Source organism: Oryza glaberrima, chromosome 2 (assembly GCF_000147395.1).
Source record: "Oryza glaberrima chromosome 2, OglaRS2, whole genome shotgun sequence".
Classification (NCBI taxonomy): Eukaryota; Viridiplantae; Streptophyta; class Magnoliopsida; order Poales; family Poaceae; genus Oryza; species Oryza glaberrima.
The window spans coordinates 31,712,697-31,735,001 of record NC_068327.1 but is presented as its reverse complement, the minus strand read 5'-3'; the positions used below and the strand labels follow the sequence as shown (position 1 = coordinate 31,735,001).

The 22,305-nt window shown below is 48.5% G+C and overlaps 4 protein-coding genes and 1 pseudogene across 4 annotated transcripts; 1 reads left to right on the top strand and 4 right to left on the bottom strand.

The window, feature by feature from the left end:
• Positions 1–1,910: 1,910 nt before the first annotated feature.
• On the top strand, positions 1,911–4,674 carry LOC127763471 (subtilisin-like protease SBT1.4). The gene has a single exon (XM_052288182.1). The coding sequence runs from the start codon at positions 1,961–1,963 to the stop codon at positions 4,313–4,315; it is 2,355 nt and encodes a 784-aa protein (XP_052144142.1). The 5' UTR covers positions 1,911–1,960; the 3' UTR covers positions 4,316–4,674.
• Positions 4,675–5,899: 1,225 nt separating this feature from the next.
• On the bottom strand, positions 5,900–8,513 carry LOC127763971 (subtilisin-like protease SBT1.4; annotated as a pseudogene).
• Positions 8,514–12,112: 3,599 nt separating this feature from the next.
• Positions 12,113–12,850, bottom strand: LOC127763972 (subtilisin-like protease SBT1.4). The gene has a single exon (XM_052288776.1). The coding sequence runs from the start codon at positions 12,848–12,850 to the stop codon at positions 12,113–12,115; it is 738 nt and encodes a 245-aa protein (XP_052144736.1).
• Positions 12,851–15,415: 2,565 nt separating this feature from the next.
• On the bottom strand, positions 15,416–18,579 carry LOC127761353 (protein OXIDATIVE STRESS 3 LIKE 1-like). The gene is made up of 2 exons (XM_052285633.1): positions 18,122–18,579; positions 15,416–16,339 (listed from the first exon to the last, which is right to left on the bottom strand). Exons 1-2 carry the CDS (start codon positions 18,406–18,408, stop codon positions 15,853–15,855), a joined length of 774 nt encoding a protein of 257 aa, XP_052141593.1. The 5' UTR covers positions 18,409–18,579; the 3' UTR covers positions 15,416–15,852.
• Positions 18,580–19,774: 1,195 nt separating this feature from the next.
• LOC127763768 (endoglucanase 8) lies at positions 19,775–22,283 on the bottom strand. Its single transcript, XM_052288561.1, has 4 exons — positions 21,919–22,283; positions 21,424–21,834; positions 21,245–21,322; positions 19,775–21,154 (listed from the first exon to the last, which is right to left on the bottom strand). The coding sequence occupies exons 1-4, from the start codon at positions 22,165–22,167 to the stop codon at positions 20,387–20,389; spliced, it is 1,506 nt and encodes a 501-aa protein (XP_052144521.1). The 5' UTR covers positions 22,168–22,283; the 3' UTR covers positions 19,775–20,386.
• Positions 22,284–22,305: the final 22 nt, after the last annotated feature.

Below are 22,305 nucleotides of genomic sequence, written 5' to 3'. Positions count from 1 at the left end.
AATCTAATCACCTGCCGCCCTGGCGGCAAGGGACCTAAATGCAAAATTTTTATTTGTGTTCAAACCCTTTCTACCGGTTTTAATTGCTTAAAAACTAATAATGCTTATTCGATACTCCAAATGATTTTAAATGAAAAAGTGATAAATTACAAAGTTATAGATCTCATCAAGATCTACAACTTTTATATAAAGTTTATCTCCATCCAATGTCGTTTGAAATGTAGATCTGAGATTTTTTTTAAATGTGTTTTATATTTTGTAACGAATATTTGGATATCTAAAACATCTTAAATGAAAAATTTGTTAACTAAAAAGTTGTAGATCTCATTGAGATCTACAATTTTGATACAAAGTTTTATTTCATCTAACTTTATATAATATAATTTTAAATTGTAAAATCATAGAGCTAACAATTTGTGCTGAAAAATTTACATTTAGATCCCTTGCCGCCTTCTGGAAGGGTGATTTTTAAAAATCCCAAAAGGCGACAGGCGATTAGATTTGTAAATTTTCAAAACTAAAAACTATTTTTGTAAATATTTTAATAAAAAAATTCTAAAACTTGGTGCGCTTGCGGAGAAGATATACGGCGACGAAGCATGTGGCGCAGCAACGCTTCTGCGTGTGAAGATCGTGCAGCACGGATGTCGCTTGGGAAGAGCAGAAACGCTATTGCCTGAACTCGACATCCGGTGTTTCTTCCCAACTACGCCTGGACTATTGATGATAGATCGCGGTAGATTGCCGGTGACAACAAGGTGGCATAGTGACAAGGAGAAAAATCCGTCGCCGCTGTCACCACTGAATTTGTTGCCGTTGCTTGCAGTGGACATGTAAATGGACATATGTCCAGATACATTGTATGGTGTCCCATTCACTTTAAGTAATTTTCTATGTAACGGACATATAAAACCAAACTAATACCAAATGTGACACATATCAATACTATAAACCTGAAAGTATATCTGTCTAAATTAATACTCTATCCGTCTCATAAGAGCAGGTACAATAGCATACTATTAGCCAACTATAAACATATTTTAATGAGATAAAAGATGAGAGAGAAGAGCAGCGGGCTACAGATATGTAGCCAGCTGCAGCACGGACTCCAAGAAGCAGAGTGTGTATGACAGGTGGGGTCATACATTAATAGTATAGTAAGTAATTATTGTATGAAATAGCTATTAAATCGGCTATAGATGAATTGGAGCTAGTAGTGGACTATACTATTAAACTTGCTCTAATATAGAAACCTAAGACCGGATGGGAAAATTCATAGCACAACGAATCTGGACAATATGTTTGGATTCGTTGTACTATGAAGTGTCCCATTCGGTTCTAGGTTTATATATTATGGAACGGAGGGGGTAGAAATTAATAGTACTACGGTGTGTCACATCCAATCCTAGATTTTCTTTTTGAGACATAGGGAGTACTACTCACAAAAACCCTACTTGTAGGTTTGTGAGTTTAACATTTGACCGTCTATTTTATTTTAAAAATTTATAAGAAAATTAGAAAAATTAGTCACGCGCAAAATACTATTTATATTTTATCATCTAATAATAACAAAAATACTAATTTTAAAACGTTTAAATAAAACAAAAACTCAAACGTTATATCAAAGACTGAAAATGGAGTTTCTATGGACGGAGTGAGAGTACATCCTGATGAAAACGAGCACGAAACTGGTTCTAAACTGGAGCAGCAGTCACGGATAAACCGGAGAAAAAATCGATAAAAAATGAGATACTTAGACTTGTGAGGCCCGACGTGTCCAATCCGATGCCGCAAAAGTAACCCGACGACCGAACGGGTAAAGAATCCCACGAGCCCACGCCGGCATCGCCATTGGCCAATCCAGATCCAGACCCGGTGAAAGGGCCCACCACTTATTTAGTTCTCCAGGCCGCATTGGCGTCGAGTCATCGACCAATCCAATCCGCTCCCCCGGTGCGCCATGGCTACCCTCCGCCATCTCGCCGCCGTGCTCCTCATCCTCTTCGCCGCCGCGTCGCCGGCGGCGGCGGCCGCGAGAGAGCAGTCGACGTACATCCTCCACCTCGCGCCCGAGCACCCGGCGCTCAGGGCCACGCGCGTCGGCGGCGGCGGCGGCGCCGTGTTCCTCGGCCGCCTCCTCCGCCTCCCGCGCCATCTGCGCGCACCGCGGCCACGGTTGCTCTATTCCTACGCGCACGCAGCGACGGGGGTCGCGGCGCGCCTCACCCCCGAACAGGCGGCGCACGTCGAGGCGCAGCCTGGGGTGCTCGCCGTCCACCCCGACCAGGCGCGCCAGCTGCACACCACCCATACCCCGGCGTTCCTCCACCTTACCCAGGCTTCCGGGCTCCTGCCCGCCGCCGCCGCCGCCTCCGGTGGCGCGTCGTCACCCATCGTCGGGGTGCTCGACACCGGGATCTACCCCATCGGCCGCGGCTCCTTCGCGCCCACCGACGGGCTCGGCCCGCCGCCCGCGTCCTTCTCCGGCGGATGCGTCTCCACCGCCTCCTTCAACGCCTCCGCCTACTGCAACAACAAGCTCATCGGCGCAAAGTTCTTCTACAAGGGATACGAGGCTGCTCTCGGCCACGCCATCGATGAGACGGAGGAGTCCAAGTCGCCACTGGACACCGAGGGCCACGGGACCCACACCGCCTCCACCGCCGCAGGGTCGCCGGTGACCGGCGCCGGGTTCTTCGACTACGCGCGTGGCCAGGCGGTGGGCATGTCCCCCGCGGCGCACATCGCCGCGTACAAGATCTGCTGGAAGTCCGGCTGCTACGACTCCGACATCCTCGCCGCCATGGACGAGGCCGTCGCGGACGGCGTCGACGTCATCTCCCTCTCCGTCGGCGCCGGCGGCTACGCCCCGAGCTTCTTCCGCGACTCCATCGCCATCGGCTCCTTCCACGCCGTTAGCAAGGGCATCGTGGTGTCCGCGTCCGCCGGCAATTCCGGCCCCGGCGAGTACACCGCGACGAACATCGCGCCATGGATACTGACCGTCGGCGCATCTACCATCGACCGCGAATTCCCGGCTGATGTGGTTCTAGGCAACGGTCAGGTCTACGGCGGCGTGTCCCTGTACTCCGGCGAACCCCTGAACTCCACACTGCTCCCGGTGGTGTACGCCGGCGACTGCGGGTCTCGGCTTTGCATAATCGGCGAGCTCGATCCAGCGAAGGTTTCCGGCAAGATCGTTCTGTGTGAGCGTGGGAGCAACGCCCGTGTGGCGAAAGGCGGGGCAGTGAAGGTGGCCGGCGGTGCCGGCATGATTCTGGTGAACACGGCGGAGAGCGGCGAGGAGCTGGTTGCCGACTCCCACCTCGTCCCGGCGACAATGGTGGGGCAGAAATTCGGCGACAAGATCAAGTACTACGTCCAGAGCGATCCGTCGCCGACGGCGACCATCGTGTTCCGGGGCACGGTCATCGGGAAGTCGCCGTCCGCGCCGCGCGTCGCGGCGTTCTCGAGCCGGGGCCCCAACTACCGCGCGCCGGAGATCCTCAAGCCGGACGTCATTGCCCCCGGCGTCAACATCCTCGCGGCGTGGACCGGCGAGTCTGCGCCCACCGACCTCGACATCGACCCGAGGCGCGTGGAGTTCAACATCATCTCCGGCACGTCCATGTCGTGCCCGCACGTCAGCGGCCTCGCCGCGCTGCTCCGCCAGGCGCAACCGGACTGGAGCCCGGCGGCGATCAAGTCGGCGCTCATGACCACGGCGTACAACGTGGACAACTCCGGCGCGGTCATCAAGGACCTGGCTACCGGGACCGAGTCGACGCCGTTCGTCCGTGGCGCCGGCCACGTCGACCCCAACCGCGCGCTCGACCCTGGCCTCGTGTACGACGCCGGCACTGAAGACTACGTCTCCTTCCTCTGCACGCTCGGCTACTCCCCCTCCATCATCTCCCTCTTCACAACAGACGGCTCCGTCGCCAACTGTTCGACGAAATTCCCCCGCACCGGGGACCTCAACTACCCCGCCTTCGCCGTCGTCCTATCCTCCTACAAAGATTCAGTCACCTACCACAGGGTGGTGCGCAACGTCGGCAGCAACGCCAATGCCGTCTACGAAGCCAAGATCGACAGCCCGTCCGGTGTGGATGTCACGGTGAGCCCAAGCATGCTGGTGTTCGACGAGAGCCACCAGAGCCTGTCCTACGACATCACCATCGCCGCGTCGGGCAACCCGGTGATCGTCGACACCGAGTACACCTTCGGGTCGGTCACCTGGAGCGACGGCGTGCACGACGTCACTAGCCCCATCGCCGTGACATGGCCGTCGAACGGCCGAGCAGCATCCATGTAGAGTAGTGTTGGAAATTTGGGTGTCTTCTGGTTTGGTGGCAATGGGGACAGCTTGTATAGGTCCTTCTTGGACAGAGATCTCCACGCATGAGACCAAATCCTTCCATGAAGCTTAGTGCTCCCATGGCTTCATGGAAGGGATCGGTTGCCTGTTCATCGCTATGCACATGTGTAACTCACTGGATTGGAGTGGTGAATAATTTTATTTATGCTAAATTACCTGGATTCCCATGCTAGAAGTTATTAGACTTCATTTCATCAGATAGGTGTACTGAATAAGATGTAATTCCCTCCATTTCAAATTACTTGTCATTCTAGTTTTACCATAAATCAAACTGTTGTAGTAACGGGTCACCACCGTCCCTCCATATTCGGCCCAAAACACTGTAGAGGAAGAGATTGGGTAAGATTGAGTTTTTATCCTAAGTATCCTAGTGGCAAAGGGTCATTCGAATAGGGAAAACGGTAAAATGCCATTCGAGTTGGAAAACACTGTTCGAGTCGGAAAATACCGTTCGAGTGAGTTCTTCTCACTAAGTCTCATTATCCGTTTTGGGTATTTCCTAAGTTAATAATAGGTCAGCTACCGGGTAAGTCGGAAAGGATGATCGAGATGGAAAAGACTACATGCCATGGAAAAGACCCATGGTGGTGGAAAAGACCCTCGGTCGTGGAGAAGACCCATGGTGGTGGAAAAGACCCTCGGTCGTGGAGAAGACCCATGGTGATGGAAAAGACTCTTGGTCATGAAGAAGGCAACTTGGACAATAAAGATGTCAAGAGAATATTCCTGGGAACCACTCAACCACTCCATCTAGCTGGCACCAAAAGACTATAATGACCTCTATAATGTACCAAAATGCCCTTAGGGTTTGCTCATATGGCATGGGCACGATTGTAATTTCATGTGGGCCCAACGAAGGGCACAATTGTAATCTCATATGTAAATCTATGAACTATATAAGGCTAACAAAAAAAACCTGTAGCAGACAGGACATATTGGAATACTAAAAATCTTGTCAGTAAAAGTGTGTGTTTATTTTGTATTCGGGCTCATTTCTCAGGATAGGCGGGAAAAGGGTGTTTTCCCGTCTATCCCTAATCTTGTCCATGACCTTGGGTCACGACACAAACATTTTTATCATTGACAATATAAATTTTTCGAATTCAACAACATGCAAAATATAAATAATATGAAAGTTATTCTCGCGGTAAACTATCAATTTATTAACAATTGATGGACAGATATACAAATGATCGATTCAAGATAAAACTAGAATGCAATAATTTGAAACGGTGGGAGAAATAGTGTATTACTAGCAAATAAATGTTGGGTAGGCTGCCATTATCTGTGTTGCTTCTAGGCTGGACCATATGGTACCATGCATTTATTTCTTGGGTTCAGTTTATTGTCTTTTAACTCTTTTATGCTTGCAAGACATTGAGCTGGTACCCGCATTTTCAGAACGTACGCTTTTTTTAAAAAAAAAATTGCTTTCATGCTTGATTTTTGCAAAGTTGTAATAACGTAACTAAGCAAACAAAGTGTTGGAATAGTTACTTGAACAGTATAATTCGGCTGAATACTCCATTGATTTATTGATATATATTCTCGATTTTATTTATCATGCATGCACGATACAAAAGTGTAGGATTACACCACACCGGGATTATTGTACTAGCGAGGAAGCAGCAAGCTGCTTATTCGGAAAAAAACATTACACACTGCAAAGCAAAGCTGTAAACTAGATGGACATCGTAGCCAGATCATGCATGCGTATTGATCGAGAGGGTTAGAGCAGCTGCTCGATCAAATGGCCGCGACGGCGGCGCTCTGAGACGGCGGCCAGGTGACGGCGATGGGGCTCCTCACCTTGTGCGCGCCGTCGCTCCAGACGATGGAACCGTGCGTGTACTCGTCGAAGCTGCCGGAGGACACCGTGCGGATGACGACGTCGTACGTCCTCGTCTGGTGCTCCGCGTCGAACACCAGCTTCGACGGCCTGATGCGGAGCTGCGTGCCCGGCGGTGGCACCCCGCCGACGGTGTACACGGCGTCGACGCTGCCGCCGACGTTGCGCACGGTGCGTCGCACCGTGATATCGTCGCCGTACGCCTTGACCGCCACCGAGATGGACGCGCGGTTCAGGTCCGCCACGGTGGTGCTCGCCCGCGTCGAACAGTTGGTGATCGTTCCGTCCCTCAAGAAGATACCGACGATATCCTCGTCGGAGTAGCCGAGCGCGCACAGGACGTCGAGGTAGTCGTCGACGCCGGCGTCGTAGACGAGCCCCGGGTCAAGGCCGCTGTTCGGGTCGACATGGCCGGCCCGAGCTCGAACGGCCCGGCCGGCTTGCCCGTGGCCATGTCAGCGATGGCATTGCCGGAGCTGTCCTGGACGTACGCCGTCGTCGTCAGGGCCGACATGATCATCGCAGGGGTCCAGCTTGCCCGTGCCATCTTGAGCAGCGCAGCGACGCCGCTCACGTGCGGGCACGCGGCGGATGTACCGGACAAGATGTTGAACTTGACGCGCCTCGTGTCGACGTCGAGTTCGGTTGGCGAGACGAGGCCGGACCACGCGGCGAGGATGCTGACGCCGGGGGCGACAAGGTCGGGCTTGAGGATCTCCGGCGCGGCGAGGCTCGGGCCACGGGCGGAGAAGGACGCGATCCTCGGCGACGAGCTGAGCACCGTGCCAAAGAAGAGGATCTTACCAACTGGATATGGTGTCCTGGCCATGTATCGCAAGATCTCCAATGCGGCAGCGTTAGGCACCGTGGTGCCTGGGATGAGATGGGCAGTGGCCTTAGCATACTCACCATAACTACTACGACTAGACACGATGACACCGAATCCACCAGCCTGAGCAACGGCGACTCCTTTCTCCGCATCCAAGACCTGTCCTGCCTCGCACAGGACAATCTTGCCAGCGACTTTGGTAGCATCAAGTTTCCCGATTTCACAAGCGGCTGAGCCGGCGAAACCACCAAAGACAAGCGATTTCATGGAGCCATCTGTATCGCCGAGATAGAGCGATGTGCCAGAAAATGTCTGGCCATCGCCGAGCACAACGATCGTCTGGAATTGGCGGTTCATGCTCGATGCACCGACTGTCAACAACCATGGCGCCGTGTTGGTGACGGTTGATTCCTTTGGACCGCCGCTACCAGCGGATGCAACAACAACTATGCCCTTACGGACAGCATTGAAGCCGCTAATGGCCGTGGGATCTTGAGCAAAAGTTCTTTTGCGGTTGACAGCCAGCGAGAGGGAGATGACGTCGACGCCGTCGGCGATCGCCTCGTCCATGCCGGCGACGACGTCGGAGCCGAAGCACCCCATTTTCCAGCACACTTTGTAGACGGCGATGCGTGCACCGGGAGCCGTGCCCTTGGCAACGCCATTGGCAAGGCCAAAGAGGTTGGCATCCGACACAGGAGAGCCAGCTGCAATGGCAGCGCTGTGGGTGCCATGACCCGTCGTGTCTAGTGGCGACTTGGAATCCTCCGTCTCGTTGATCGGTTTCCCACTCGCACGCTCGTACCCCTCGTAGAACATCTTTGCACCCACAAGCTTGTTGTTACAGTAGATGCTAGCATCAAACTCTGGAGTCGACACAAATTCGCCACGAAAGGTAGGAGGCGGTGTTGGGGACAAAGACGGGTCTGATACGAAGGACGCATGGTACTGTTCATGACAGCGATCACCGCATCGGTGGCACTGTTCGACTCCGCCTGTAGCCCGGAAGACGGCGAGAGGCGGAGGAACGAGGAGGAGAGGGTGGTGTGGAGCTCGTAGGCCTCGTCGCGGACCACGGCGGCGACGCAGGGGTGCGCCTCGAGGTGCGCGGCCTGCCGCGCCGTCAGCCGCGCCGCGAACCCCGTCGCGGCGTGCGCGTAGGAGTAGAGGAGGCGCGGCGGCGGGCGGGCGACGTGCGGGGGGAGGAGGAGCTCGCGGAGGAAGGGGGCGTAGTGGTCGCGGGCGATGCGGTGCGTGGCGAGGCGTGGCGCGTGCGCGGGCATGACGTGCACGATGTAGGTGGACACGTCGTCGTCTTGCTGATCGTCATGTCCTATCCATGTCGCTGCTGCTGCGGCAGCCACGGCGAGAAGGCAGCATAGGACGAGCGTTGTTGTTGCTGGTGGTTTGGCCATTGGGGTGATCATGCAGTGATGCAAATGTTGGTAGTAATTAAGCGGTTTAGTGAGTTCTTGTGTGTGGAGATCAGTGGGAGGCGAGGGCCAAGCATATTTATACAGCTTACCGGCCTTGGAAGGCCTCTGGCTAGTAAGACAAGTAATGATGGTGGTGTGTGTAATGTGCTTAGTCCACAGAGTTGTTTGTACTCCCTTCACCTTCGTTCCAAACTACAAGACATGCGTATTTTTTATATTATATTTTAAACGTTAATTTCTTTCACAATATATTATCGATAATTAATATTAACATTATATGAAACTATTTTAAAATATGAATCTAAAGATATGATATACATGTTTCTACATATACATATTATTAGCTTACTATTAGTTAATAGTTACAAATGTTATTTTTTCTAAAATTGTGGGCAGCTTATCTTTTAGAAAGGAGGGAGTAAGGCTAAGGGCAATCTCAACCCATAACACTAGATATGGTTTTCATAAACTCCACATCATCAAGAAACTAGTACTAGACACTACTCTTCCAATGCAAACACCACTATTCCATACTTCAATTTAATGCTATTTATCTCACATGATGTCTTGGATATTGTGTAGAAACCATGTCTCATGCAAGACATGGTTTCCTTCTCTTTCCTCATTTATTCACTTGCCACATTATTTTTTATCCTAGGTGGCAACTTATTTAATGCTATGGACATCATCTTAGTCATTGGGTTGGGAATGCCCTAAAGCAGAATTGACAAAAAGCAGGACATTATAATTCAGGGTTGGTTTTACCTGCAATTCACGGGTGTATTTAGACTTTCTTTTAATTTGGATGGCAATATCTTCTATTATACATTCTAAATTGGTGCCTCAAATAGAACCGTTCAAATATTTTTTGTTCCAAGACTTGATGCTAAAGGCTTAGGTATTCCCTTGACCTTATATTATCTGCTTTTGTTATACTATTAAAAAACATTGTGAAATTTGATCTAGCCATCAATCACGTCCGTCTTCAAAGGTGGAGGGCTTCTTTGCAACACATCAATTTTGTATTATTCTCATACAAATCAGTCAATTCCCGTAAAAATCCTTTACTCCAAAGGATGACTAGAATTCACCATCGATGGCATTCCGACGCTTGAGGTGCACAACAGGGACGGATCTATCATAGGGACAGAGGGGCTCGAGCCCTTACTTTTGACGTTGGGACTATAAGAGCCTCCATATAAGCCCTATCTTCTTTTTGTCATACATCCATAGAAAAGGACCGAGCTAAAGTTTTTCAAGTTTGTTCAGTCCCACATGTTATGTCTTATTAGATCCGCTCCTATGCATGATGATGGCAGAAGGCCACATTAGTGTTCCAATCAAATATGGTACATTGCACACAACTCGTTATCTTCGTGGTTAGTACACGTTACAATCTATTATATTACAAATACATGGCTAAACAGATGGCCTCACCCGACCCTGGGACGTGCTAGACCTGGAGAGGGACCAGATCGAACCGTCCCCCTCACTGCCATCACTAGCACCGCTGGCCATCATCGCAACAGGGGATCTGGCCTCTCGCACCAGAGAGAAACCTAGATCCCATCAGAGAGACGCCAGATCTAGACCTAGGGTGGCCAGATCTGACCGTCCCCCTCACCACCTTCAATGCAGCCGCTAGCCCGGGATGGGAGGCCGTTGGCGTCGGACATGGGGAGGAGAGCCAAGCTCAGGACCGACGTCCACATGAGTCACCTCAAATCTGGAGAAAAAGAGGAAATGAGAAAGATAGGGAAGGAAGAAGGGGAAAGGAAGAGAGAGGGAGGAAAGGGGAGGAAGGAGGGGACGATGCAGCCGCCGGCCACCACCGCAGGGGGCGGCGTTGTCGGCGGTGGCGAGGCAGGCGAGCCGCGCTGATGAGGTGGGGGAGACGTGCCTTTGCTTCCCAGATCAACGAGAAATACGACATGGGAGTATGTCATTGTTCACAATCTCATTGTAGATTAACCAGGGAGCATGTAGATTTATAGGTCGTCATGTTACAAACTCTTAATGGGAAAATTCTACAGCTATTCCCTCCGTCCCATAAAAAACCAACATAGTATTGGATGTGACATATCCTAATAATACGAATCTGGACATACATATGTTTAGATTTACAGTACTAGGATATGTCACATCCGATTTTAGATTCGTTTTTTATGGTACGGAGGTAGTAGATATTTAGTATTTTTTTTCTTTTTGATATTCCCCCATCCGCATCGCCAAATTCTATCATTCACTAATATTATTTGATGCGATATGACGCAAATAAACACGTGCTTGGAATAATAATCATTCATAGCTAGCTGACAGGCAGGTTGGTATTACTGGACCCGTCGGATTGATGATCTGATAGTGGGATTTTTCATGCGTGTCAATTGTAGATGGAAAATGCTACGCAGCCCTCCATTGGTCGCTGTGGTTGCAATCCTCGGTACAATCTACAGTGCGCGATACGATGACATTGACTCGCAGGGACGAGGATATCTGGCCCTAAGTTAATTACTCGTGTGAAAACGAGTCGCCCTAAGTTAGAATTGAAATGGACTCGCGCATCAGAATTAATTTTACGTGCTTGTCAATCTATCTCTGTTGCTACAGTAAAAGCCAACGAAAAATGAAGGCACGAATGTGCGCGCCTCTACTCGTTGTAATCCTTTCGAACTGACAACGAACCAACGAAAAATCCATGTCACTCGCTTGTTCGAGTATTTTGAACGTGAACAGCTAATGACTTTTTGCTCCCCTGACGCGAAGAAACAACGACATGAACTGGCCAAAGAGACGAGTTGTCGTGTGTTATTGCCCATGTATGTGACCGTGAGTAGTACACTAGCAGTGATTACTTGAGCCTAGTGGCTGCATTATTATCAGGTGAAAATTTCTCAATATCTTCGGATATATCGTCTCTCCTAATCATCACGTTTGTTAAATCAATATAGAGATAAAATTTAGCCGGGGCTACCAAGTGAGATGGAGATGACATCAACGCCATCAGCAATCGCCTCATCTAAGGCCGCAAGGATGTCAGTGGTAATGCATTCGGGTATGGAATATTCCCAACATACCTTGTATATGGCTATACGCACACCTAGGGCCGTGCCCTTGGCAATCCCATTGGCCAAACCAAAGAGGTTGGCATTCGGGACAGCATGACCGGCTGCAGTGGAAGAAGTATGAGTGCCATGACCTATGGTGTCTAGCGGGGGGTTGCTAGTTGACGCGCGCACGCCAGCTGCCCCCCCCCCCCCCCCCCCCCCCAGCCCACAAGGCCCATCGGCCTTTTTTTTATTCGCGATTTTTTCCTTTTTTTTATTTTTTCTTTTAGCTTTTTTTTCTTTTTTTCTGATTATTTTTTTAAAATCTTTAGCACACGTATTTTTTTTCAAAATGTTTTGAGTTGAAAGTTTTTCAATTATAACTTTTGAAAATTTTTAAATCTGATTTGAAAGTTTTCGAATCTCAAGTTGAAAGTTTTCGAATCTGAGTTGAAAGTTTTCAAGTCAGAGTTGAAAGTATTCAAATATGGGTTAAAAGTTTATACATATATGAAAAAATTCGGAAAAAAGAACTAACCGTGTCTTGGGCCGTGTGGGCCGGCGCGTACGCGCCAATTAGGATTCCTGGTCTAGCGGTGACTTGGTCTGCACCCTCTCATCTATTGGCCCATTTTGTGCCTCGTATCCCCGGTAGAATGTCTTTGCTCCCACAAGCTTGTTGTCGCAGTAAGCACTGGCATTGGAATCACGAAACGACGACACGCAACTACCACGGAAGGTGGGAGGCGGTGTTGGGGGCAGAGATGGGTCAGGTGCAAAGGACGCACGGTCTTTCGGATATATACCCGTGTCTATGACACCAATCACCGCGTCTACGGCGCCGTTGGACTCCGCCTGTAGCCCAAAAGACGGCGAGAGGTTGAGAAAGTCGGAGGACCATGTGGTGTGGAGCTGATAGGCCGTATCGCGGACAACGGCCGCGATGGAAGGCTGCGCCTCGAGGTGCGCGGCCTGCCGTGCCGTGAGGCGCGCCGCGAACCCCGTCGCGGCGTGCGCGTAGGAGTAGAGGAGTCGCGGAGCCGTGTCGGCGATGTGCCGCGGGAGGAGCCCGCGGACGAGCGATGCGTAGCCGCGGGTGAGACGACGAGACGCGCGGTGCGTGGGAAGGCGGCGTGGCGCGTGTGCGGGCATGACGTGCACGATGTAGGTGGACACAACGTCGTCGTCTGGCTCGCCTGCATGGCCTGCTGCTGTTGATGACGGCGGCGATGCTGCAGCAGCTGCAACGGCGAGGAGGGAGGAGCATAACAAGAGTATGACTACGAGTGGTTTGCCCATTGGTTTGATGACCATGAGAATGTTGGCAATTAATTAAACTTAGGTTTGATGAGCTATTCTGTCATCTGTGGGGAGGTAGTGGGGAGGCCAGGGCAGCCGAATATATACAACTTACTGCAGGGTTTGCCTATCTGTGCGAGGGATTCAATTATTTTTGTTCTAGTACTATGTGGCACTGATACCATGCAAATATACTCCCTCCGTCCCATAATATAAGGGATTTTGATTTTTTTGCTTGCAACGTTTGACCACTCATCTTATTCAAAATTTTTTAAAAATATTATTTATTTTATTTGTGACTTACTTTATTATCTACAGTACTTTAAACACAACTTTTCGTTTTTTATATTTGTAAAAAAAATTTGAATAAGACGAGTGGTCAAACGTTGCAATCACAAACTCAAAATCTCTTATATTGTGGGACGGAGGGAGTATGAAATATACGCCTCGTACTGGTTGGTAAGCAGATTTTTAGTAGGTAGAGCCTGTGATTGGATATCATCGTCATCGTAATTGTATTCACGTATCTGAAAACTATTTATATATTGACACATAGTATCACTATCCAGAGATAAAATTTTATAAACTATCTCAATTATCACTCTTGTTTTAAAATTCCACCATAAAACCAATTTGTTGCAAAAACCCACCCACCCAAACCCTCCACGTGTGTAAATAGCTGAGTCAGCCCGTGACTTGTACCCGTAAAAGACCAGACCAATGGGTCACGTTTGGTTTCAGGTGCATCCATTTGAACCTAGTCCTAGGTGTAGATCAAAGAGAGAAGACGGTCTCGAACAACGCGAGGGCTGAGGGCGGAGGGTAGCGGCGAATCAGTATAGGCAATTACTACATTCATCCTAAAATATAACAACTTTTGGCTATAAATTTAGATGTACAGTTGTCCAAATTTATAGCTAAAAATGCTTATATTTTGGGATCAAGGGCGGAGCTGCAGTACTATCATTGGGGTCATTAGACCCTGATGACATTCGATCAATCAAGTGAATTGTTCATTATTTTGTAGCTAATGACCCCAGCAACAAAAGCTTAATGACCCCGGCCAGCCTGATAAACTGCTGGAGCTCAGGAAGGCTGAAACAATTGTAGCGTTTATTTCTTTGGAAGCATAATTTGTTAGCTGTGTTATGCTACTGTCAATCCGCTACTAATGCTGCAATTAGACATATTTGATCTTTTAACCAACTACTTATTTTAGCTATGTGCTATGTATATCAATGCATTAGGCTTGAAGTTTTGCTAATCAACTACTAGATGTGTTTTTTAAGTTACTCACTCTATCTCAAAATATGTTACTTCTAAGATTCAAATTTGCTTTAAAATATAGCTATTTTCTATGAACCATCCCATCTCCAATCACAAAATTCCCCGATATAATTTTTTTCACCTACTTTTTTTTTTCCAACCAATCACAATTATTTCACATCCTAACATTAATCTCTTAAAAAGACGTAGGTAGTTATATTTTGAGACAGATGGAATAATAAACAACTTTCAGAACATACTTGTATGTCTGAAAAAGCACATAGTTGTTATGACCGATTATATATAGTCATAACTTTTAAAATTTTGGACCTTAAAAACCTCAGAAGTTCTTATAGAATGGACTTTAAATATTTATTTTTAGCAAAATGGAACAATCCCAACTTACTCATAGCTCTAGCTCAAAAGTGAGCTAAAAATATCTAGCTTCGAGAATAATTATAGTTTCAAACACGACATAAATACAAGTAAAAGCCATGACCCCAGTGACTCAAAATGCTGGCTCCGCCCCTGTTTGGGACAGAGAGAGTAGCTAAGGTCAAGCTTTGTTCCCCGGTTGCTGACTACACATCAGCGGGGTCGGGCTGACTTTATATTCATGTGAAGGGGTTTGGTTGGGTGGGCCTTTACAACGAATTGAATTTTTTAAGGGAGGAGATTTTAAAACGAGTGATAATTGGGGTGCTTTATACAATTTTGCCTTATCAAGATTTGTGGGCTTTAAGATTTAGTCCATGTGGTCCAAATAGTTAACTAAAATCTTATAAAAATTAAATAATACAAAGTGAAGTAGGTCTTAAATGTCCTTACACAAATATGAAAGATCAGTTTTGATCTACGCATAGAGAAAACAACAAATTTCAGCTGTGAGTGGGAGGTTCCGATTACCGAAGGCGTCAGATTAACGAGAGCAGCAATCATGTGCCACCAAATCGCTTGTGCTGCTTTGCAGCTTGCTCGGCTGTGGCGCAGTTGGGCTGTATCTACAGTACAAAGCCGTAGAAATTTTGTTGCGTTTGATGGAGCTGCTGCGGCTGCACAGCCACTGCAATCTCTTCCGAACACGAAAACAGAAGATGAAAGTACGAAACCGACCAACAGGATTTGCCAAGGCGTTCACACAATCTGCGTGTACTGCAATAGATTATCTTCTGCCAAAAAAACAAAATCCTTGCGCTTTGCACACCAGTACCCATAAGAGCAGAATGATTTATCCAAAACTATGTGATGGATCTGCATGTTCTAAAAAAAAAAGTGATGGATCTGCACAGATCATCGGAAGAGGTTGCTGCTACTTGTACAGTTGTACTAGCAACAGAAGAACACCAACAGCTCAGGACATAATATGCATACTGATACAGTTCCAAGGGTGAGATACCACAGATCAGAGAGGTATACAAAATGTAATAGAGCAGGCCACATGATTGAATTATAATCGACAAAAGCAGAGTTCAGCATTTACAAGTCAACCTGTAATCAACGCATGCAGCCCACCAACTCAGGTAACGACATCAGTTTCTCAGGTTTTCTCTGTATGTATCCCAGTACATCAAGTATAAGGAGAACAGCAAGCTCTATGAATACGAGTCCATTTGACCTCGCAAAACACCCCCCACCCCCCTAAAGCATCGCACGCGCCCTACCACCACGACGGCATTCGCCACTGGATTCCGCAGTCTAAAATGGGCACCAGCGGTTGGACCAGACCGACAACACATCAAGATCCACCCTTCCTAGTTCCTCCTTCGCTTGTCCCTGGGAGAAACCATGGCGGTCGACTCTGTCACATCCTGCAGATCAAGCATCGAGTGTGATCTCATATGAGCTGATAACACCTGCGGTGGACGAGGTGCAGGTGGAGAAGCAAAGACACCCATGGCGGCATTGCTGGGCCTTCGGAGTGGCTGACGGGTATGCAGCTTCGGAGAGCGGTAGTGTTCATCATCACTGCCGCTGTTGCTCCCTGAACTGCTTGTTGCAGCTGGTGACAATGTCATTCTCCTGCAATTTGTAGGGCTGATGATCACATCATCTTCAGGGAATACCTCTTTGTTCTGTGGCTTGCCCCACTTGAAACTGAACGGAAGAAGACCTTTCCGCTTCCTAGGGGATGGGTTTTCTGGCTTTGGAAGACTTTTCTCAGGTGGAGATGGGATCACGGAATCTTGAAGCTTTGCAAAAGATCCAGACTTGCCATTGTAGAACTTGCATACCCCTTTCCTGCCATAGATAAGAACAGAATTACTCAATAAAACAGAAGATTGTAAGATGCTGGAGCAAAGACTTGGAAAACATCAGCAGTACACATGCTCCTCACAAGGAACAGACAAACAAGTTTGCCAGATCAACGATAGAGACAGGCTGCGGAATATTTTAATGTTGCAGATCAACAAATAATTACACATGCTACAAGATAGCTAACAAAAGCATGTGAAAAAGATTGTGGTGTCTGACTGATCCTGTTCCTGTGTTAATCATGTTAGCCATATTGAATTGTGTTCAAGACTTCAAGTTCACAATACCCAATCTCTGCTTCCATCATATGGCTAGAATGCACAATTCTATGCGACTACAAGTGACAAGGGCCAATAGGTACTTGGTAGTATGAACTACAAACCCACTCAGCTACTAAGTAGTTGTGCTAGACTTACACTAGTACTGAAAGAATTCAAATAGCAGTAGCGAAATTGTACAGTAGTTGTGCATGCTCAAAAGAAAAAAAAAATGTCCCTATGCAAAAATTATAACAATTCATGATATCTTCATGACAAAAATATTACTGCCTGAAGGTAATATGCATCAACTGATCTCAGAGCTATGCCTACCCCCCCTGTACACAATAGTCAGGTTGCAAGAACACAAACGAACAAACTCAAAGTCATTACTACGACCAACCTAGAAGATAGATTATTCATTGCTTTTGTCAAAGATGCACATATCTGCAATTTACACCATCTATTGTATTGATCATTAACAGAGAAACCCAACCATTAATACACCATAGAACTTTTTGTAATTCTGATAAAACCTGTTTTGTGTGATTTCATCCCATAATACTGCGCTTATATAGTCAATATCAAGTATCAACACATACCAAAGGAACTATGAATCATGGAAATTGGTCTTTCAGTGTTAGTACAACTAATGTGCCCTTCTGAAATTATAAGATGGCATGGACTTCAAATGAAATATTCAAGTGCTAGGATCCTTTGATTCCTCGGAGTAAGAATGAAGTGAAACACCAACAAAGTAGTACTAATCACAAGTCATTCTTGCTGAAGCCTATACAAACGCATTAGAAATTGTCTAATCAGAACCTTTCGTGCTCAGAACATTCAGCATCAAGATTTTAAGGGCATGGCAAGAACATTAAGGACTACTACTTACAAAAATATAATCGACCCCTAATGGGTTATGGGTATAACCCAAACATGAACCAACAATAAGCAAGCATGACGAAACCATACGCAAAAGTATCCCGGCATCCAGCGCATTCGCTGTATTCTTCCGACCTCAAATATCCCAGCTTCACGAATCGATCGAAACCCATGTTCACAAATTTGTTGGATGTAAGGCGGCACAAAGAATCACCTAGAACCCTAAATTAGCTCTTTCTTTCTTTCTTTCTTTTAACAGTTTGACTTCAGTCCGACCAATAAATCCCCCAAATTCCAAGATAAGCATCGACTCAAGGATAGATAACCAAACCGCTCCATACAAATTACTCCATGACCACTAACCGTCCACGAAGAACCAAGAATCTTGCCTACATTCCCCAACTAAAACCGATCAAGAACCAGTATTTTCCACTGCATTGGTCCAAACGAATCAAGAAACCCCCGAAATCTCTCTAGAGGAACACGCGCACCGGGGGATCAAGAACAGCGGTTTCTACCCCGCATTACCCCCAAATCACCCAAACGAAACGCAAGAACACCTCGGGACCGATCAAGATCCGTGGGGGTAACGACGAATTGGGCGGGGAGGGGAAGCCAGCCATACCTGAAGGGGAGGGCCTCCTGGAGCGCGTCCATGGTGTCGAAGGGCCCCTTGTACGAGCTCTGCACCTCGCCGTCGCCGCCCTCCACCTCCTCGCCGTCCCACTCCCACTTGGCCGCCGCCGCGGGGCTGTCGCTGTCCCTCCCCACCGACGACGAGCTGCGCGCCCCCACCGACGCCGGCGGCGGCGAGGCGGCGTAGGCGCAGCGGGCGACGCGGCCGAACCGGGGCCCGCCGCCGCCCCCTCCTCCTCCTCCTAGCCCGGGCCCACTCTCCAGTGCGATCGACATGGCCCCCCTCACCTCACCTCCTCTCTCTCCTCACATGCAAAGGAGGCCGCCTCCGCCTCCTCCTCTTGCTGCTTGCTGCTTCTTTCGCTTTCGCTCGCTTGCTCGCCTTCACACGCGCACGTACACCGAAAGACTAGGGAAATCGCGAGAGAGTGGCTTTTTTTTTTTCTTTGTGGAGTGATGGGTTGGGTATTTATGCTGCAAAAGGAGGGCAGGTTGGTTCCCTTTTTTATTTCCCTTTTCTGCCTGAGTTTGCAAATGTGCAAAGAAAGATGGAGTAGTAATATATAAGTAAAGATTTGCCCCGAACTTTTTTTTAGCTTTAAATAATTTCTCATACATTTAGATAACCCGTAAAGAAAAACAATGATATGCACTCTATTTGAGAGATTATATATTAAACAAGTGAAAAGAGACATGACTCTAGATTGGTACCCAATAGCCGAAAGGACACGACTTTAATAGAGAGTTGTGCCAAATAACAACATGCCAAGCTAATACTGTTAAAATAGAAGACGATGCAATTTTGGACATAGAAGCGAAATTGAACCAATCCCATCTAACCCAATAAATTCGTTGCGACAAATCGACAACCAATCTCAATCATCCACCAATGAGTTAGTTCTAAAATAAATCGAGCATTTTTATTCCAACATCTATAGTTTGACTAAGCTCGGTCGAATAAATATATGTCTATCTCAGCAGAATCTAACGTATGCTTAAATCCAAGAGTTACTTATATTACAACTTAAGTGCAAACAACATATAGATTATTAAGAGAGTGATTGTCTTCATTGCTACCTAATGTTTTCTTTGCGGTACATTGCTAACTAATGTTCATCAAGGTCACCCACCTTTGTGATTTTAACTTTTGTAAGGATAAATTGGTACCTGCCTTTGCGCTGCATCACTGCCTCATTTACCACAAGTACACCTATTCCCCTAATGGTTTTGTTAGTGGTGTTGGTAAAGTAGGCATTATCTGGTGGTGTTGGTTACTGATCTAATGGTTGCAGATGGGGTTGATTTAGTACAATTTATTATTTGTGCTAGAAATGATAAAAATGAACTCAAAAAATGGAAGGTTATAGTTCAAGACAACTGGACAAGGACCCCTTTTGTAATTCAGAAAACCAATTGTCAAATAAATACATGTATTTTTTTTCCTTCTCTCCAAAGCTGATGTATAATAAAGGGGATATCAAGATATTGATCAACAATGTTTTTTTTAGATAATGAGAATTCGGGTCTTTACTTTAATAAAAGCTACAACCAATTATTATAGTTTTCACACATCATACACAATGTTACGAATAAATTAAAATTTTGAAAAAACGAGAAGGACACAATAAAATGATAGCACCAAACTAGATAATTTATTGTGCGTGTAGTATACATCACAAAGATATACAGCATCAGAGATGTTCTTCTTCGTACAAGATAGTACACCATATAGCTAGCTAGATTAATTAATTCATACCTGAGCACGGGATTTGAAGAACCACAAATACATTTATGCATTAACCAAACGTACCACGTACGTACTTGACATGTTTTATGTTCGGTCCAATGAAAAAAACACGTCGTACACGCTCACCGAAAAGCTCGGCTGCTGTACTACGTGTATACGTGATCACTTCATCACTTGGAAAAGTTCGTATTCGCCCGTGCGTGCGTGCGTGCAACGAGAAATAAGCTGGCCAACCTAACGACCAGCCGAGACCTACCCCAACAACTCGCGCGAGCCCTTTCTCGCGTTATTAATTGTTCGTTCGTGTCATCGATCGATCGTGTGCCCGATCGATCACCTCACGTGTCCATGCATGCATCAGCTCTAATTTCGATTCCGATTAATCAACAAATTAATTTGTATATATCGTCGAGATTTAATACAGGGGAGGAGGAGTAATATAGTAATATACTCAATATCTTTAGTTAATTTAGCAGTAATTAATCAGTGTATAATAATGGTGATTAATTACTGGGTGGCGATGAGGTTTGGGCCACGGATGGCGAGGGCGGCGAGGGGGCCAATGGAGAGGGAGTTGATGTACGTGCAAGGCTCGGTGCAGGACGAGTTGCCACGCTTGTCGGAGAAGTTGTCGCCGCCGTCGGGGCCGCCCATGATCGCGCCGGTGAGCTCGTTGGGGTTGGGCCGGTCGGGGGTGAACCACTCGCTGAAGCTCATCCCGCAGTTGACCTGGTAGCCCGGGGGGAGCACCGGGGTGGAGGCGCCGCGGTGGTGCGGCTGCGTGGGCGGGTTGACGCCGAAGCCGACGACGTAGGAGCGGCCGCGCGGGTTGGCACCGAGGAGGTAGTCGATCTGCTGCTTGGCGAACTGGAGGAGGCGGGCGGGCTGCACGGCCTGGGCGCCGCACATCACCGGCTGGTTGATCCGGCGGAGGATGTCGCTGTAGGCGACGAAGAGGAATGCCGTGCTGGTGACGTACTGGGAGTTGGCGCCGTCGCGGAGGTGGATCATGCCGCCCGGGGTGATGGACACCTGGTGGAACGGGGTGTCCGGGAGCACGGCGCACACGAAGTTGTCGGCCTGGGACTTGAAGCTCTGGAGGCCGCCGCTGGATGTCATGTTGAGCTCCGCGAGGAGCACCTGCGCGCCCGGGAACTTGAGGTCCCAGCTGAACTCGGCCACGCTCGACGAGATCGCCTCGTGCCCGATGAAGTCCGCGTACACCTGCCTCTTCGTCGCCAGGTACAGCCACGTCGCCGCCCACAGCAACTCATCCTGATCGATGCAGTCACAATCACAATATATATAACGTGTCAAATTTTTTACGTTGATAAATTTTGCATGCATGCATATGCAGAGACGTACGTTGTAGCCGGAGTAGGAGCAGTAGAAGGGGCACTCGCCGTCGTAGGTTCCCTGGTGCGTCTTGGCGAACTGGAACAGCTGTGAATTTCCATTTGTCATCAGGTAGTAGCTAATTAGATGCAAATTAACTATATAAGAGAAATTAACAGATGAAAATCAATGAATATATATATATGTACCAGCTTGGCCTTGTTGAGGAGGCGGCGGGAGTAGGGCTTGTCCTTGCGGAAGACCATGGAGGAGGCCGTCATGGCGGCGGCGGTCTCGGCGGCAATCTCGGAGCCGGGGGTCTTGTCGTTGATCTGGTAGAGGGTGCGGGGCGTGGGCATGTTCTCCGGGCGGACCCAGCACTGGTGGTCGGCGTTGGGGTCGCCGACCTGCACCCACAGGTGGTCCTTCTTGGTCGCCGCCTTGAGGAAGTAGTCGGTGCCCCACCTGATGGCCGCGTGCACGTTCTCCAGCTCCCCCGCCGCCTTCAGCTCCTTCTCGAACGCCATCGCCGTCCACGCCAGCGTCGTCACCGTGAACGCCAGCGGCAGCCCGTACTTCACGTTGTCGCCGGCGTCGTAGTACCCGCCGGTCAGGTCCACCTGATCGAGTGATCCATTTCACAAAATTAGAAGATGCAGCTAGCGAGATGTTCGAGCTAGGGCGCGAGGCGAGACGACGTATACGTTGGCGAGCTTGCCGTCTTCCATGCCGGAGTCGCCGCGCCACTTGATGCGGTTGGTGGGCGGCAGCTTGCCGGAGCGCTGCGCCTCGAGGAACATGATGGACTTGGTGAGCGCGTCCTTGTAGTTGAACGAGGGGGCGCCACCGGCCACGACCGCCGGCAGGATGTCGCCGGAGAGGACCAGCGCCGCGAGGAGGAGCGCGGCGGCGGCGGCGGCATTATGGCCGTCGCGCGAGGAGCGGGGCTTCATATGTGCCGCGTCGTCTGGCGGCCGGGCGGGGAGACCGATCGAGCACCGGAGCAACGCGACGGACGGAGAAGGCAATGCAATCCAAGGAGATGGGGGTATTGACTATTGAGGAGGTGTAATGGAGGAGGGAAAAGGGAG